Below are 16,999 nucleotides of genomic sequence, written 5' to 3'. Positions count from 1 at the left end.
TCATTATTGATCGTACAGGTTTAGTCCCGCCGCGCTAACTGTGCAGTTCCGCCACAATTTTGAGAGAGCACACTCCGAGGGGGCGGTTGAAGGGTCTCTCAGCCACTTTCCCTTTCACAACCTCTCCAGAGGACTTTATAGGCTAGCCATACGCCTTCTCCAGGATTCCAACACGTTCCCATCGCTAGGGTATTTGGCGTCACTAAATGCTATGCCAGCTGGGTAGCGGTACTTCTCTAAAGCATATCACCATAGTTTAAATGCGTTTTAACGGTGTCATGCATTAAAAGAAATAATGGACAATAATGGGATCTTCACATATATTATGCATTAACCAGAAGGTTTTTTTTCCCCTGCAGTATAGTTTACCCGGTTAGAAAATCGGCTTTCATTATTTGAAACTATTTACGTCCAGCTTAATGCCTCCTTAAAAGAGAATATTGCTGTAAAACGTATCGTACCCCATTATTCTTACATCTGGTACTGCTTGCGCCCCTGTAATGGAGGAAGCCGATAGCCGGTTGTTAAACAGACTCGACGTATTGATTGCTGGGCAAACTATTCACTTTTATGGAATGTCCTGGATTAGCTTCGATATCTAATTATATAGCTCCTATGCAAAAGGTTTGCAATTACTTCTTGCTGTCAGACTAAAAAATGATCATCGTTGGATGTTGTTGTTAGCAGGAAATTACTGTTAATTCGTACACTAATTCTATGACTCGGCAGAAACAACTGCATCTGAATTTTTGAAAGCAATAAGTATACCATATCAGAGGGCAAAATCGAATGCCTCGGGCATACTCTTCATGCTTACGCTCTTGCTCCATCTTCCCATATGCTCTACCCCAAGTAAAGTTAGCGAAATGTTTCCTAACGGCTATTCAATTTCATCCATTAAGAAATTAATCTTTGTTGAGAATGCTCACCGTTAAGAAATTTGAAGGAAAATATCGAACTTCCGCAATTTTCGTTAATGCGTTAGGCATAATTCATTTTGACTTTGAAATATTGTTTCGGGACTTCAGCTACTTAAAGTTTGGCCCAATAAGAGGTGTCCTGTATTTACCTGAAGCTTAATTCCTAAATTTTTAAAAACATGAGAATTTTAGCTAACAATTTCCAAAACTACTAATTGCAGGCGTACGTCACTTAACTGATTTCTTTTAGTCTTTTTAATTTGACCCAGGTTCAAATCCTAGGAAATGGTTTTCTGCATATATGTTTTTTATATTTTTCTGCGTGTGTACCGTTTATGCCAGTTAGTTTCCCTCAGAAAATTCTCTACGAAGACATCCTATCCCCTTTTTCTTGAACAGATAGCCCTCGTATTCTTTGTCATATCCAAATAGCCTAATCTAACACATCACGGTTTTTCATTTCTCTAGACATCGCTCTTTTTTTTAACAAATCTAAGATCTAGCAATCACTTGTGCTTTTCTGTAGCATTCTGGTAATAATCGAAACGCCTGAAGCTCTTTCATTGTCATTAATCGAAATTAACAAGCAACCGTCCTAAAATGTGAGAACGTAAGTATTTAGTGGTTTTATTACATTTATTATATAAATCTTCAAAAGTCAATTACTTCATTTTGTTGATTATTAAAATTGTCTCTTCCTTCCCACCTCAATTTCTTTTTCCTACAATTTTCAATGTATGCTTTGCACTCTTTAAATATAAAACTATATATTAATTAAATCTATAATAATAATATCTTTAAATATAAATGTGAATTTCCAGTATGAATTTAATAAAATTCTTGTTAAGAGTTTTAGCGTTTGGCCCTTCCAACTTTTAAATATTGAAATAGTTTGACCATGAAGTAGCATATTTATGCATGCCGGATAATTTAATCAGTACATCATTCATGACTTTATTCCAAATTTGAATAACTTGCTTAAAATTTTAGAAGGTGGATAAAAATTGTGCTTAAGATTTTAAAAGAAACATTTCTAGGGATATAGCTATTCGTTATTTTAAATTGTAATATTTCTAAGCTAAATATGTTTAAGAGAGCTTATACTTTATGCTTTAAAACATCAGTTCTCTATTAGAACAAAAGCAATTATAAACATGAAAAATAGAATATTGCTTGGAATACAAAATACACTTAAAAAAAACAAGCAAGCAAGTAAAGCACCATTTGCACTTCAAAGCAGGTCTGTCTCATAATTCTTATCGTAAACACTGTTCGTTCGTGATAATCATTTCAGTATGTGGATAAATCTGCACGCGGACTATTTACAAAGTTTATTTACAACGTATTAGCTATTTTAAATTACTCTCAAAACGAGAGTTCAAAATTATTATTACGGACTCAGTCGGTTCTAAAAACAAAGTGAAACAGGGATGCCACAAGAAATATGAAAAATCAAGTACGCAAAAATCAGTGATGTACTTCAGTGCTGCCTAACGGCCAAATCGGAAGTCACAACACACTGTCCCCGAATGAACAACCACTATTTTTCATCATCATTAAAAGAAAATCATTAATTCAAAATATAATTAAACTAAATTAATGGTTAAGTATTCAACACTTTCAAAATAGACATTTCAAACTCTTAGATAAAATATTTTAAATTATACTTACATATAATAGGCAAACAAATATCCAAATTCAAAATACAATATAAGGCTGAAATCTAGAATAACAAAAATAATAATTGAATTATATGAATAAATAAAATGAAAAAAATGCAAATAATTTTATGACTGTCCATTCAAAATATTAGTTCATTGAGTCCAGTTCTAAGTTACATATACGAGGGCTATTCACAAAGTAACTTACGTTTCGCTACTGCGCGGCAGGAGATAGTGCTATTATCCCCAATCCCCATCTTGGTGCTTCGGAGTATCTCCCGTATCCTTACGCATCCGGTTGCAATCGTTGACGTCACATATTGCCTCTGTTTTTTTCACTGTGAATGTTTAAAATATGTGCAGCAATAGAAAATCCCGCCAGTTGTGAAATATGATCAGTGATTAGATTTTTGTGCACAAATAAACTGAGACCAATTAAAATTTAGCAGGAATTCGTACGTTGTATGGAAACGACCTAATGAGTGAAGCTGGAGTGAGACAATGGTGCATCATGTTTAGAAATGGCCGCACAAATTTTCACGAGGAAGCGCGAAATGGCCGGCCGAGCATTGTTAACGTTGAACTCGTAGAGAAAAATCGATGAAAAGTTTCACTAAATCCACCACTTAATTTCAGAGCTCTCACTAGAGTTTTATCAAATTTCATGAACTTTGTTGTTTGGTATTTCGACGCAAGATCTCGGCTATCACAAGTTTTGGGTACCAAACCTCTTGTCAGAAGACCACAAAAAGCAGCGCATGGCAGCAACTTTGAGATTTCTCGAGGCATACCACGAGTAGTGAATTCTTCTCGATTGTGTCGCAATAGAAGACGAGACTTGGGTTCGTCGCTTGTGAGACACTTGTGTGTGCCTGGCTTGCAACACAGCGCTTCGATGATGAGGAGGAATTGCATGTAGGCTTGCAGAGTTGAAGTCTCCGGCGGCAACATTCTATGACGATGGAATTAACAAGCTCGTGTATCATTATGATAAGTGTCTTAATTTATACGGAGATTATGCAGAAAAATAGTTGAATAATACGCCTTTGAAATGTAAGTAATAAAAATTTTTACTTCCATTTTATTTATTCTAAAACGTAAGTTACTTTCTCAATAGCCTACAAAATTTAATGGGTCCCTTTATAATTCCTTTTGGTATTTGAAGAATACAGGATCTAACTTTTGAATCACATCCTTAACATAGCTCCTTAATACATACTTCCAAAGATGCTTCGGCAACTTTTCGTCGTGGATCAGCCCTACGTCACCAACTTTAAATGATGAGGATTCTGATGGAATGACTCGATACGCAGAACGGAGTTCTAATAGATATTCATTTCTCCAGCCTTTATAAAATTGTTTAATGGCTGTCGATATATTAATTTTTTTGTATGTATTCTTCTGATAGATTCAGAACCAGTGATTAAGCCAATCCATGAAGCAAAGATGTTAGTCTCTTTCCTACTAAGAAATGGGCTGGGGTTAATGGCTGTTCGGAGGGCTGTTCACAGATATAACACAATGGTCAAGAGTTGATAACTGCTTCAATTTCAGTCAATGTCCTTTTCATTTCTTCAAAGGTAAAACAAGTCTGGCCAAGAATCTTTTACAGTGGTGTCTTCCCATTGAGAACCATGCTTATCCAAAATCCGCCCCACCATAAGGCTGTAGGCACAATACATTTCATGTTATTTTTTTTCTGAAAAATAGTCTAGAACTTCTTCTTTTGAAATGCTCTGCCAAATTTCTTTCAGTATTGAATCAGTTTTGTTAAATGGTTATCCCTTTGTCACTGTAAATCATTTTACAAAGTCCTCTTCATGCAATGAACCTTTGATGAGCTAAAATAAAGACGACAGTGATTAAATTTGTTATCAATTCTAGATGTACAACCCTAATTACCGCGCAAGTTAATAATAAAATATAAACCTTCTCTGAACCAGAAGAAGTTTGAATATAAATCGGTCCCACAAAATCTATTTCAGTTGTTTCAAATGGTGGAGTTTCAACAATCCTGCCTCTAGGTATTGGTGCTATTATTTCCTTACCTGGAGTAGCACTAAATGTTTTACAAACTATGCAAGTTTTTAGAACAGATTTCACGCATCTTCTTCCTTTGATGATAAAAATGTCTCTCAAAGATGTGATAATGTGATAGCTACTCTAAAATTGATATAACCTCTCATGGGTATCCATAATCAACAGCTTAACAAATTTAAACTTGTCAGGAAGTATCAAGTGTTTTTGTCGTTCTTGGACTTCAGAGAATTGCAGTCTACCTTTCAGCACAAGCAGTCCATTTTCATCTAATTCAGGATTAAGGTAATATAAATTTGATTTTTTACTAACAGATGTTCCACATTTTAATTGGTCTATTTCAAAAGTTAAATGCCGATTCTTGAGTACATTTACGCCAATACCCTTCTGCCTTATCCAGTGCTGAAGTTGTCAATGAACTGGAGACCTTAGAGTTTCTTTTATTTTAGTTATGCATAATTATTCATGCCATGATACTGTAAACTCTTTTAAGACTGCTAAATTTGCTAATATCTAGAACTGTTTCCGGTATTACGGATTATGATATTTGAGTAATCTGTGGTTTCAACTTTCTTTCAATTAACGCATCTTCGTTTTATTCAATTACTAATTTTGACAGCCATGAATGCTCGTAAAGGGATAACCAAACTGGACCTTGCCACCAGACGTTATTTCTTATAAGCGCTATCAACTTTTCACCTTGCGTCACTAAATCAGCAGGATTTTCTTTTCTACTATAATAGTTCCAATTTTCAGGACCTGTAAAGGATTAAATTTCTCTGTTGGAAACAATGGGCTTCTATGCACAGCAGATCCTTTTATCCAATGAAGCGTTATTGTGGAAACTGTCCACAACTTTATCTTCGTATTTAAAAGTCTGGTGCCATCTTTAAAGTTTTAGGCATCTTCACAGCAAGTACGGCATCCATTATTTCTAATCGGGGAAGCATAACTCGTTTTATAGGAGACACTCTACTTTTTTCAGAGATGACATTTGTTTTAATTGCATTATCTTTAGTGAAGTACCCCAAATAGGCTATTGCACTAAATGCCTTAGGACTAGCATCACAGAAAACATGGATTTGTACCTGATCTTATATCGAATTCATTCCTTGTTGGAAATATTTTCTAGGTATCTGTAATCTCTTAAGATGTTCCGTTTCAGAGCACCAACCTTTCCATTCATTTTCCAAATTTAGGGATAACTCATCATCCCAGGATAAAATCTTTTCCAAATTTCTTGTAATAATAAGCTTTTAATTTGTATGGTGAATGGCATATAAACCCTACAGGATCATATAGTTTTAGCATAGTCTTCAAAACACAACGCTTTATAGGTTTGACACTCTCTAGGTTATCTAAGAGGCTGAGCATCCAGTTGCAAAGTATCAGAATCGGTATTCCAAAATATTTCTAAACCGGAGTTTCTTGTTCACTACATGACATATTTTCTTTCCACATTTTTCTTAGTTTTATAGAATAAGAATTATTCTTAAATGCATTCCAGCATCTTTAAGAATTTTAGCGGCAGCAGAAGATAAAGAGTACTCGTCTTCATCAGAATTTGAACATTAAATTATCAACATACAAGGATGTGTCCAACATTTGATTAGCTTTATAATCCTCTTTCTTATTAATGATATTTCATAGTATCAGCTAAAATGGAGGGGCTACAAGTGACACCGAAAGGTACTCACGTAAATCTTAGAATTTTGAATAAGTCAACTGCTATATCATCAAACCACAAAAATTTTAAATAATTTCGGTATTCTGGTATTAAGCCAATTTGGAGAAAAGCCTTCTGCAGATCCGCGCAAAATATGACTTCATTTTTTCAGAGCTGATAATAACATCTAAAATGTTTCGTCCTGACCATAAACAATCATTTAAAGATTTAAACTAATTTTCTTTTGAAGAAACATCAAAGACCATCCTCTCTTTAGTGGTGGATTTGTCAATCCTCTTAATAAGTTTATGCGGCATTAAATGACCATTCTCAATGTCCTTATCTGAACATTCTTCCACTACATTATTACCCTTTTGTTCAATAGCAATTTCTTTCAGTTTGAATTAAATCGAAGAAAGAATTTAATTCAAAGAAACGATTCTTGGCTAGTTTGAAGTAGGTCCTTCCTTACTGTCCTTCCACAACCATTTAGCTTCATACCTTCTATTAACAAATTTTAAATCGTTTTTCAAATTTATTAATTTCTCTATCTATTTTCGAAAACTCATCATCACTAATACCAATTTCATCAAGGTCCCATAATTTCTTTAAATCTTTCTCTTCTGCATTCTGAACAGCTAATGTGAAAATGGACGCATTTTTAATTTTTCCCTTTTCGTCAATATGTATGGAACCACAGAGAGACCATCCAAATAAGCTTTCGGCTTTCGCGTACAAAAAGTGATTTTGTTATTTTTTCTACTGTCCTTGGTTTGTTTATTTGCCAGAGAGGAACGGCGCCTATCAATAACTGTACTGGAAAACCGCACAGAGTATTCCAATTAGACAACTCGTATTTTTTTAATTCGCTTTTGACATCTGCGTTTAGTTTTATCGGATAAATCATCACAGTAGAAAATATATCTGTCAACAACGCCTCAATGAAAATATTTCGCTCGGGGATTTTCACGTTGTGTTATGCAAACTTAACAACACCATATTTTTTTTTATTTTGCTTAAGCGCGCTGAAAGAATATACTAGTAATTTTTCCTTTCTTAGAACTGCGGGTTTCATGTATGGCGTTAATTATTTCTTAATAAATGTCCGTTGACTACCACTGTCAAAAAAACACAAGGCAAATTTCGACTTTAAATCGTATGATATTTTTACGCAGCATGTTAATATAACTTCAAATAAATCTGAGTTTTTTTATATCACATTGAGAAACAGAAGGTTCACTTTCGATTTCACAATTCAGTTGTTTAAGACCATCATACTTCTCAAGTAATTGCTCTTTGAGAACACTTAACTGATTAATTTTTTTTTTCATGCGTCATTTCAGATATTTTCGTTTAACTAGCTTACTTTTTGTTAACATTTTTTGAAGGAGCGGCACACAAAACTGCGCGTTTCCGCTTCAGTTTATCAAGACTATCCATTAAAATTATGCTATATATAAAAATATATATAGCATAGTATAGAGTATTCCAATTAGACAACTCGTATTTTTTTAATTCGCTTTTGACATCTGCGTTTAGTTTTATCGGATAAATCATCACAGTAGAAAATATATCTGTCAACAACGCCTCAATGAAAATATTTTGCTCGGGGATTTTCACGTTGTGTTATGCAAACTTAACAACACCATATTTTTTTTTATTTTGCTTAAGCGCGCTGAAAGAATATACTAGTAATTTTTCCTTTCTTAGAACTGCGGGTTTCATGTATGGCGTTAATTATTTCTTAATAAATGTCCGTTGACTACCACTGTCAAAAAAACACAAGGCAAATTTCGACTTTAAATCGTATGATATTTTTACGCAGCATGTTAATATAACTTCAAATAAATCTGAGTTTTTTTATATCACATTGAGAAACAGAAGGTTCACTTTCGATTTCACAATTCAGTTGTTTAAGACCATCATACTTCTCAAGTAATTGCTCTTTGAGAACACTTAACTGATTAATTTTTTTTTTTCATGCGTCATTTCAGATATTTTCGTTTAACTAGCTTACTTTTTGTTAACATTTTTTGAAGGAGCGGCACACAAAACTGCGCGTTTCCGCTTCAGTTTATCAAGACTATCCATTAAAATTATGCTATATATAAAAATATATCAAGTTATAAATAAGCATAAGGGAGCTGGAACCCCCTATACCGGCAATGTTAAATTGGTCATTTTCGATAAACCTTTTCTCAAAATCCGCTGTAGATACACGATTGAATTTTTTTGTGTAAGTACACCTATCTGATTATACTAAAATGACCTTTTGAAAGATTTTTTAGTTTTAGAGTAATTTGTAGCGTAATTATTGTATTAGGTATAGTAAAATTTAGCACTTTTCTCACCAAAAAAATTGTGAATTTTCCCCCCTTAGTTTATAACAAAAAGCTCATTTCAGTAAATATTAGGAAACATAATAAATCATCCATAAAAAATTTCACATTCGTGTGAGCAGTAGTTCCTGACATGCGGAGAAAGACGCATTTTCATGTAAAAATACTCATTGATCAAAGAGTTCGATAATAAATTAAAACTAGATTTTTCACAGTTCTAATTTTCATGAAAATTAAGGTATGGTATTTTTAGAAAGCTAGAATTGTAGAGAATTTGAAAATGCAGAAATTCCAATTGGAAGATGTTGGCTTGCACCCCCTCTTACATAATAAATTTTATGTTCCGAACTTTCAATTCAAATAGGCTGCCGCTTGTAGCCAAAAAATGAAGCACCATTTGCTTTTCAAAGCAGGTTATTCTCATAATTCTTACCATAAACACGGTTCATGAAAATCACTTCAATATGTGAATAAATGAGCACTCGAACTAACTATTTATATAGTTTATTTATAACATATTAGCTATTTTAAATTATTTTCAAAACGACAGTTCAAAATTATAATTATCGACTCGGTCGGTTCTAGAAACAAAGTGCAACATGGTTGCCACAAAAAATATGCAAAATGAAGTATGCAAAAATTAATGATGCACTTCAGCGCTGCCTAATGGCAAATCAACAGTCACAACAGCAATCAAGCAAAAAAAAAAAAAAAAAAAAAAAAAGGAAACAGAAAAAGACAGAGATCTAAGAAGATTGCTTTCTTTAGTGATATTTATTTTTCTTTCCGGGTAGTCTAAATACGAATCAATTAAATAGCGAAATTGCAATATTTCACAATGTTAAGAATAGTTGGGCACATTTTGCTGTTCTTTCTAGTAATTTAATTCATATTATATAGGTGGTGGTTCAGACGGCTGGCCAGCAGGGGGAGCTGCTCCTATCGGTGGAGGATGGGCACCAGGTGATGCAGGACCAGATGCAAATGTCGGGCCAGGAGCATGGAATGCTGGTGGGTGGGTGGAAGATCAGACTCCAAACGAAGGAGATGCACAAGCTGGATGGGATGAAGATGACGGACCTACACCTGATGACGGTGCTGCGCCTGGCTGGAACAGTGGGTCTAATGGGGGATGGAATGGACCAAACGGAAACGTCGGTGGATGGAATAACGCTCCCCCGTCGGCATCAAATAATAATGGTCCACCTCAAACTGGTTGGGCACCTCAATCTAACACAGCTCAAAACGGATGGAATGGTGCCCCAGGCCAACCGGTAGCTAACAATGGTGGTGGAGGATGGGCTGCACCACAGCAAGGAGGAGGTGGTTGGGCTCCACAGACAACGCAACCACAGGGAAATGCCGGCTGGCCCCCTAATTCTGGCAAATGGGCAGGAGCATCTCCTATACCCGGAAACTCAGGAAGCTGGAACAGTGGGCCTCCAACGGGAGGAGGAGGTTCTTGGGATAATGGCCAAACTAATGCAGATGGATGGAATGGAGGAGGAAGTTCTACAGTTGGATGGGAAGATGCAGGTTTGTCATGGAAAGTTTACAATGAGGACACAAAAACTATGGAGAATTTAGACGACAATTCTGGCTGGAAAGTTATTGGAGATGGTGGTGCTGATGGGTGGAAATTGGTGGATGAAAAGGGTAATGTTGAATGGAAGATCGAAAATATCAATGGTGAATGGAGAGTGACTAGTGCAGATGATTTACCAAAGCAAAGTAACACTACAGCTCCTGCAACAGAAAACGGAAACAATTACACATTATCGGATAACTCTAATACTACGTCTTCCGATATTGCAGCAACAACACAGGCACCAACAGGAGGATGGGATGATGACAAACAGGGCAGATATATTGTGTGGAAATTTTCAGAAGACGGAAAGGGAGAAGCTAGAGTATATGGAGGCAATGGAGCTGAACCTGAAGTGTGGACTGTAGGTGATAATAATCAATGGTGGAAGGACACAATGGGTATAAAATCAGCAGATACAGGACAAGGTAGCTGGAGTCCCAATGGTGGTGCTCCTCCTGTGTCAACTACTGGTGGATCTACCTCTTGGAATAATGGTGGGCCATGGCAAACTGCAGCAGGATGGCCAAATAATGCACAGCAACCAGTTACAAGTTCTTGGCAGAATGGTGATGACGGAACTTCACAAACAGATAATACAGGGTGGCAAGTTGGAGGGGCATCTCCTCCTACAGGAAATGACTGGCAACAAGGAATTAGCATTCCTTCTCAGACAAATGGTGGTGGCAGCTGGCAAACGGGGGGAACACCATCTCAAAATAGATGGCCTCAGAAAAATGGAGGGCCAACAAATGGATGGAAGAATGCAGCTCCGCAATCCGGTGGAAGATGGCAAAATCAAGCTCCCCAAACAAGAGGAGGATGGAAATATGCAAATCCTACCTCTCAGGCTGGAGGTGGTTGGCAAAATGGTGGAGCCAGCTCTCAAAATTCAGGAGGAAGTTGGAAGAATGGAAATAGCCCACCACAAAGTTCTTGGCAAAATGGCGGTACTGCTCAAGCAGGCGGTGGGTGGGCGAATGGAGGAGGAACGCGTAAAGGACGGACGAAAGGAAGATGGAGAAATGGTGGAGGTAAGAACAGAGCGAATGGTAACTGGGCTCAAAATAATAAGGCAGGTCGTTCTAGGAAAACGGGTGCCTCTGGAGGTTCTTGGAATAATGGCAATTCTGGAGGTTCTTGGCGCTCTCAAGGACAAGCACCGGCAAGCTGGAATAAAGGCCCACCTCCTAAATCACCTCCTCCGGCTTCTAACGGAGGAGGAAGATGGCAAAGTAACAAAAATAAAGCAGCCGGAACAGGAACCTGGTCTGGTAATGGTGGAGGAGGACAAACTGTACCTTATATAATTCTAATAAAAACTCCCGATGCGGCAGCACCAGCGGCAGCACCACCGGCTCCATCAAAGCCCTGGTCAGCTAATGGAAATGGAGCTAATGTTAGACGATCTAAAAATGGTAATGGCAATAAACCGAAGAATGGTAGGCCTAACAATGGATGGAAAATGAATAGAGCGGGTAGTAGTGGCTGGCAGTGGAATCCAAATGGAGGAAACGAAGGCTGGCGTTGGATGGATGGATGGATGGGATCTGGGGGAGGATTTGGCGGATGGATGGGTGATAAGAGTACTGTGTTCACCAGCTGGAAACCTACGAAAGGAAATGGAGCAGGATCTGCTAAAACTCCCACCCAACGATCGGGTAGAATTCCTAAAGGAAGTAAAAAGAGTGGCAGCAAGATGGTGTTTGTTTTTGGAACAAAAAGGAATTCTGGGGAAAACTGGCCTCAGCCTGCTGCATCTGACAGCAGAAAAGGAAAACAAGTTATTATTATTGACTATACTGCTGCAGGCAAAAAGGCTCCTAAAGGAGAAGACGGTATGAAAAAGGATATTGAATCGGTTATTCAAGCTCTCAAATCTGCCAAACCAACTGGTGTTAAAGGCACAGCTGTGTGGAAACAGCCAGTGCAGAACCAGAACCAACAAAAACTTCCGTCATCCAGGTAGTTTACGTTATTATAAAAGAAATACTGCGTTTGTAGAAAGATTCCAAGCATTACAAGCAATGAATTGAATTATTTTCGTTCCTATGCTTTAGAGAAATCATTATGTACATAAAATGCTAACCTTGTTTACACTGAAAAGTTATGACCATGAGATAAAGTATATTTTCCTGCCATGTATAGAACTGACGCTCAAACTCAGAACTGAACGGAATGTAGTGTGAGTTAAGTTTTACCTTTTTTCCCTAGTAGAGGCATTATAGCACACTTTAGGTCTCAAAGGTAATTTATTCCGCTTACAGCTAACTGTATTGCAGATGAAAACCAAGGCAATAGCATCACTTTTCTCTTCTGTGTAACACTGTAAATATTTAGGGATGTTTTAAATGATTGTTTTGTAAATTTTTATCATAAGTTTTGTAAGGGTGTAAGAATACAGGGCAATAATTATGATATTCAGCAATTAAATTGCACTCGCATTTTAGAAAATTAATTTTTCTTTTAACATCATTACCTTGTTTTAGTATTTGTATTACTAAATAGTGTGCTGTCGTTTATTTTGTAAATAAAATGTTTCAACATCATTTAATTGTATTGTTTCCTTTCTTTTATATATTTATTTTTGCATATAAGTTTCATTTAAATGCGTATAAAATTAAAAAGGAAATAAATATGATGGACAAAATGCCCGAGTTTGAATAAAATTAAGTATCTAGACTAAGATAAGAGTAAGTAACTTCATTAAATGCGAATATCAATATATCTAAAAATATGAAGTAACTGTTATTAGTTTGTATAAATAAAGCAATAATGAAGCAAAAGGTTCCCAAAACTTAAAATAGTCTTAGAATAGTTTAAAATGAGTTAACTATCTGCTTATCAGTATTAGTACCCATAATAAAGTTCATAATATATTTATTCACAAAATTTATAAAGTAGCACAAGATGTCCTTAAATTACCACCCTTACATATACACGTAAACTTATTTCCTTCAATAAAGAAAAGAAGCACTTGAATTCAGCAGCAGATTTTTAACATTGACTTTTTAAACTTATCATGAAAAACAGATTTAATTATTCATATTAGCACAAAAATATAGTACACAAAATATAATATCTTTGACTGTTAAAACAGAGATGCAAAACAGAAATGCTTCTGCGTAGATTGCGTGAGTCAATAATTGTTCTCTATATTTTTCCTCAAAATCAAAATGCAAATTTTGCATGAATACGAGTATTCCACGAGCATATACTATAGAGTCTGCGGGCATTCATTTTCAACAATAAACCTTTGACCCTACGTTGAAGATTAAGTAGCGAATTCTCGCTATGTCTTTAAGAATAAAACTAAACTAACGTTTAATCGGCTGCACACAGCAAAGCCGAGCCGAGAAATATCAGTATAAACTAAAAGGTGTCAAGCACCGAACTAGAGAACCAATTTTAAAGCAGTAAGAAGGGTCTTTTGTTTTTTCCTAAATGTTTAACTAACATTTCATTTTCCAGTAAGATGAGCAAGTGCCAACAAAATGAATAAGAGGGCAGCGTGCGGCCCGCGGGTTGTATACTAATTTAAGTCTTAGTCTTAGATACTAATCTAAATCACGCAAAAGCGCTTATTCTTCTATTTCAAATGTCTATTCAAAGGCCTCAGAGCGCAGCGTCAACTAGAGGCCAAAACTTCCACGGTTGATGCCTCAAGAACCACCAGCGATATCCGATGTTCAAAAGTAGTAGAAGCGGACTTTGTTCCGATGTTTATGCTGCGAGTTTAAATAATAATAAACAGAATAAATTGTATTTGTGAAAAACAAGAAGTGTATAACAGTCGCTTATGATGCTAACTAGCTGGCGAACCTGTGCTGCAGGAAATACAAAAAAAGCAGATTTAGTGGGAAACCGCTGACATTGGCAAAGCTGTCCATCAGATGACAATTTCTTTTGTTACTAATGATAGCATCACCTTACAATTTTCCTTTCTCCTATAACGACGACCTCGATAATAAGGCAGTAGCAATACTGAATTACATCTGATTTATCGGCAAGCGCGATCTTATCGGCTTGCTTGGAATATTGCCTTTATTGTCACTTGACTTTGCTGGAATTGTGGCTGGTGACGATCGTGAGAACGGAAGCATGGAGGCTAAAAGAAAAGGGGTTAACCTTCTGTTGTTGTAGTTGTCTTATCCATATTACATGGAACAAAGATTGCCAGAGCTTACTCCGAAGAGAGGTTGGACTTCTATAAATATTTGTAACCAGGAGAAAGTATACAGCAACGCTGTTCGGCTAGCAGTCAATTTTGAATGATGGATCTTCGTAAGAGTCAGTTCCTTTAGTGCGCCTATGGGGGAGATCGCGCAGAGAAAGCTGTTGGTGGTTTGTAGATCCCAGTGCAGTCTCACGGGTGAAGTTGAGAATAGTCATGTGACTTCGATGATAAGCTTCTTTCTACGAACGTTATACTCCATGGCATACATGCTTCCATTTTCAGTTTCATTCAGCGACAATTTCAGTCCAAGTGGCAGGGAAATTACTTTTTTGTTGAATATAATGGAAAACACAGTGTGTTATCTGTTCTCAAGTGTTGCAAAAGAATATAATGTGAGTAGACATTATACCAACTTGCGTAAATCAAAATACGACTAATATCAGGGAAGTGACAGGAGTTGTTTGTTTAAAGATTTGAAGCTGAAACTGACTAGACAGAAAAATATCTTTCAGCAACCGTCAAACACTGCTGGTTTGAACGCATCTTATGAGGTATGCTTAGGGCTAGCTAAAAGTAAAAAGTCTTTTAGGGATGATGAGTTTATTAAAAGATGTGCTGTAAAATGGCATCTTCATTTGGACTTAATAAGATAGCTAGAAATTTTGAAACAGTGCCCTTGTCTGATCAGACAGTAAGTAAAGGAATCAATGATATAGGTAGTGAAGTTTCAGATACTCTCAAGGGCATTTTGGAAAAAACTTGAATTTTACTCTCTAGCTCTAGATTTCAGCATAGATATAGCTGACGTCAGCCAACTCCTTATCTTTGTCAAAGCAATAAATGAAGGATTTGAAATTCATGAGGAACTGTTGGAATTAAAATCATTAGAAACTAGCGCAAAAGGTATTGCTATATTCAACACACCGGATAATAGTGTTTCTAAATATGGAGGTTTCGGGAAGTGCTCTGGGATTGCAACATATGGAACTAAAGCAATTGTTGGTCATAGAACTGGGTTAGTAGGCCCGTGTAAAGAAAAAGGAATGGATTGTTTGTTTTTTCACTGCATGATCCAGCAGGAGGCTCTCTGTAGAAAAATTATAAGGCTCAGTGAGACAATGAAAACTGTTGCAAATATTGTAAATCTAATAAGGGGAGGCAAAGCTCAGAGACACAGAGCATTTACTGTATTTGTTGACAATTTGGATGCTGAGAATGGTGACTTTTCATTGTACTGCCAAGTGATCTGGCTAAGTGCTGGAAATTGTTTGTAACAGTTTTTTGGGTTGAGGAATGAAATTCTTGCTTTCCTCAAAAACGAAAACATGTCCGTGGGCATAAGTATCAAGAAATATTGGAAGAAATTCAGTTTTAAAATAGTCTTGATTTTCTAACAGATTTAACATCCCATCTAAATGCTTTAAACTTGAAACTATATTGGAGAGAACAAAATATATCACAGCTTTATGGACATATTGAAGGCTTTCGCAAAAATCTTAATGCAAATTTCACTGAAGGCAAATAATACGGCACACTTCCCATTTTGTCAGCAGATGAAAGAGAAAAGTGACACAGATTGTAGCATGTTTAATAAAATAATTACTGATATCAAGAAAGAGTTACATGACAGATACCTGGATTTTGGCACCCTAAAAACAAAACTTTCTTTGTTAAAAATCCCCATGGATATTTAAGCAAGTGAGGTGCCTTGTGACTTTCAAATGGAAGTTTGTTATCTTCAGGTAGATCCATTTTACCAGACTAAAAAGTGTGATGTCTCTGAACATTTCTGGAAACTAATTTCTAAAGAACCTTTTCCCAAAGTGCATAAATTCTATTTGCAAACGTGATCGCTGTTTGGCAGTACGTATGTGTGTGAAAGTGTTTTTTCTGCTCTCAAACAAATTAAACCAGAAATCGCATTGAAAGTGTTTCCCTGAAACCGAGCCTGAGACTTTTCCTTACTGGAATTACAGTGGAACTTGATAAACTTGTATCTTAAAAGCAGTGCCAATCATCACATTCATTTTTAGACTGTAAACTAAAGTGATCTATTAAACTAGTGATTTATATGTAATTCATTTCTTTCTTTAATGTCTCTGGCCCTCACTCTCCTATACTAACTTTTGATTGGCCCTCGGGTAACTAAAGGTTGAACCACACTGATCTAAATAAAACAAACATGAAAATATTATTTACTACATGGAAAATGCATAATAAAGTTGAATCTTAATAAATATAGATGAAGTAAATTATATATCAAGAAATTGTATTCTTGCAATGAGGACTTGAAAATTATTTGCCAAGTTTAAATGCGTTAATACTATAATAATGAAAATGCTTTGAGAGTAATAATGTGGATTGAAGTAAGGTACAACAAAGTCCTATTCCCGCTTTGGAGAATTCAAAACAAAAGTCCTAATACTTTCCCATTTAAAACACAGTATTTAGTCTAATATCTAGTGTTTTGATGAGATTTATTAACTATGAGCAGGGACTACTTTTGAATTCCTGAAACTCAGTTTAAATACTGCTTCTGAAACACGTTGAGAATTTTCATCTACGTCATAAAAAAATTACATTCCGACAGGAAACTGAAATCAGGATAAACTGG

At 36.0% G+C, this 16,999-nt stretch overlaps 1 protein-coding gene across 1 annotated transcript in view; it reads left to right on the top strand.

Annotated features, from left to right (window-relative positions):
* Positions 1–12,751, top strand: part of LOC118188499 (uncharacterized) — a 71,885-nt gene extending 59,134 nt beyond the window's left edge. Inside the window, exon 4 of the mRNA XM_035358934.2 lies at positions 9,524–12,751. Within this exon, the coding sequence (XP_035214825.1) occupies positions 9,524–12,177 (2,654 nt within the window). The 3' untranslated portion in view covers positions 12,178–12,751. The remainder of the gene's footprint in view (positions 1–9,523) is intronic.
* The last annotated feature ends 4,248 nt before the right edge of the window (positions 12,752–16,999 follow it).

The sequence above is a fragment of the Stegodyphus dumicola genome, chromosome 7 (genome assembly GCF_044657685.1).
Source record: "Stegodyphus dumicola isolate Sdum_Otavi_A_Nest chromosome 7, ASM4465768v1".
Taxonomy (NCBI): Eukaryota; Metazoa; Arthropoda; class Arachnida; order Araneae; family Eresidae; genus Stegodyphus; species Stegodyphus dumicola.
Note: the sequence above shows the minus strand (reverse complement) of the source record. Positions and strands in the feature narration are given on the sequence as shown.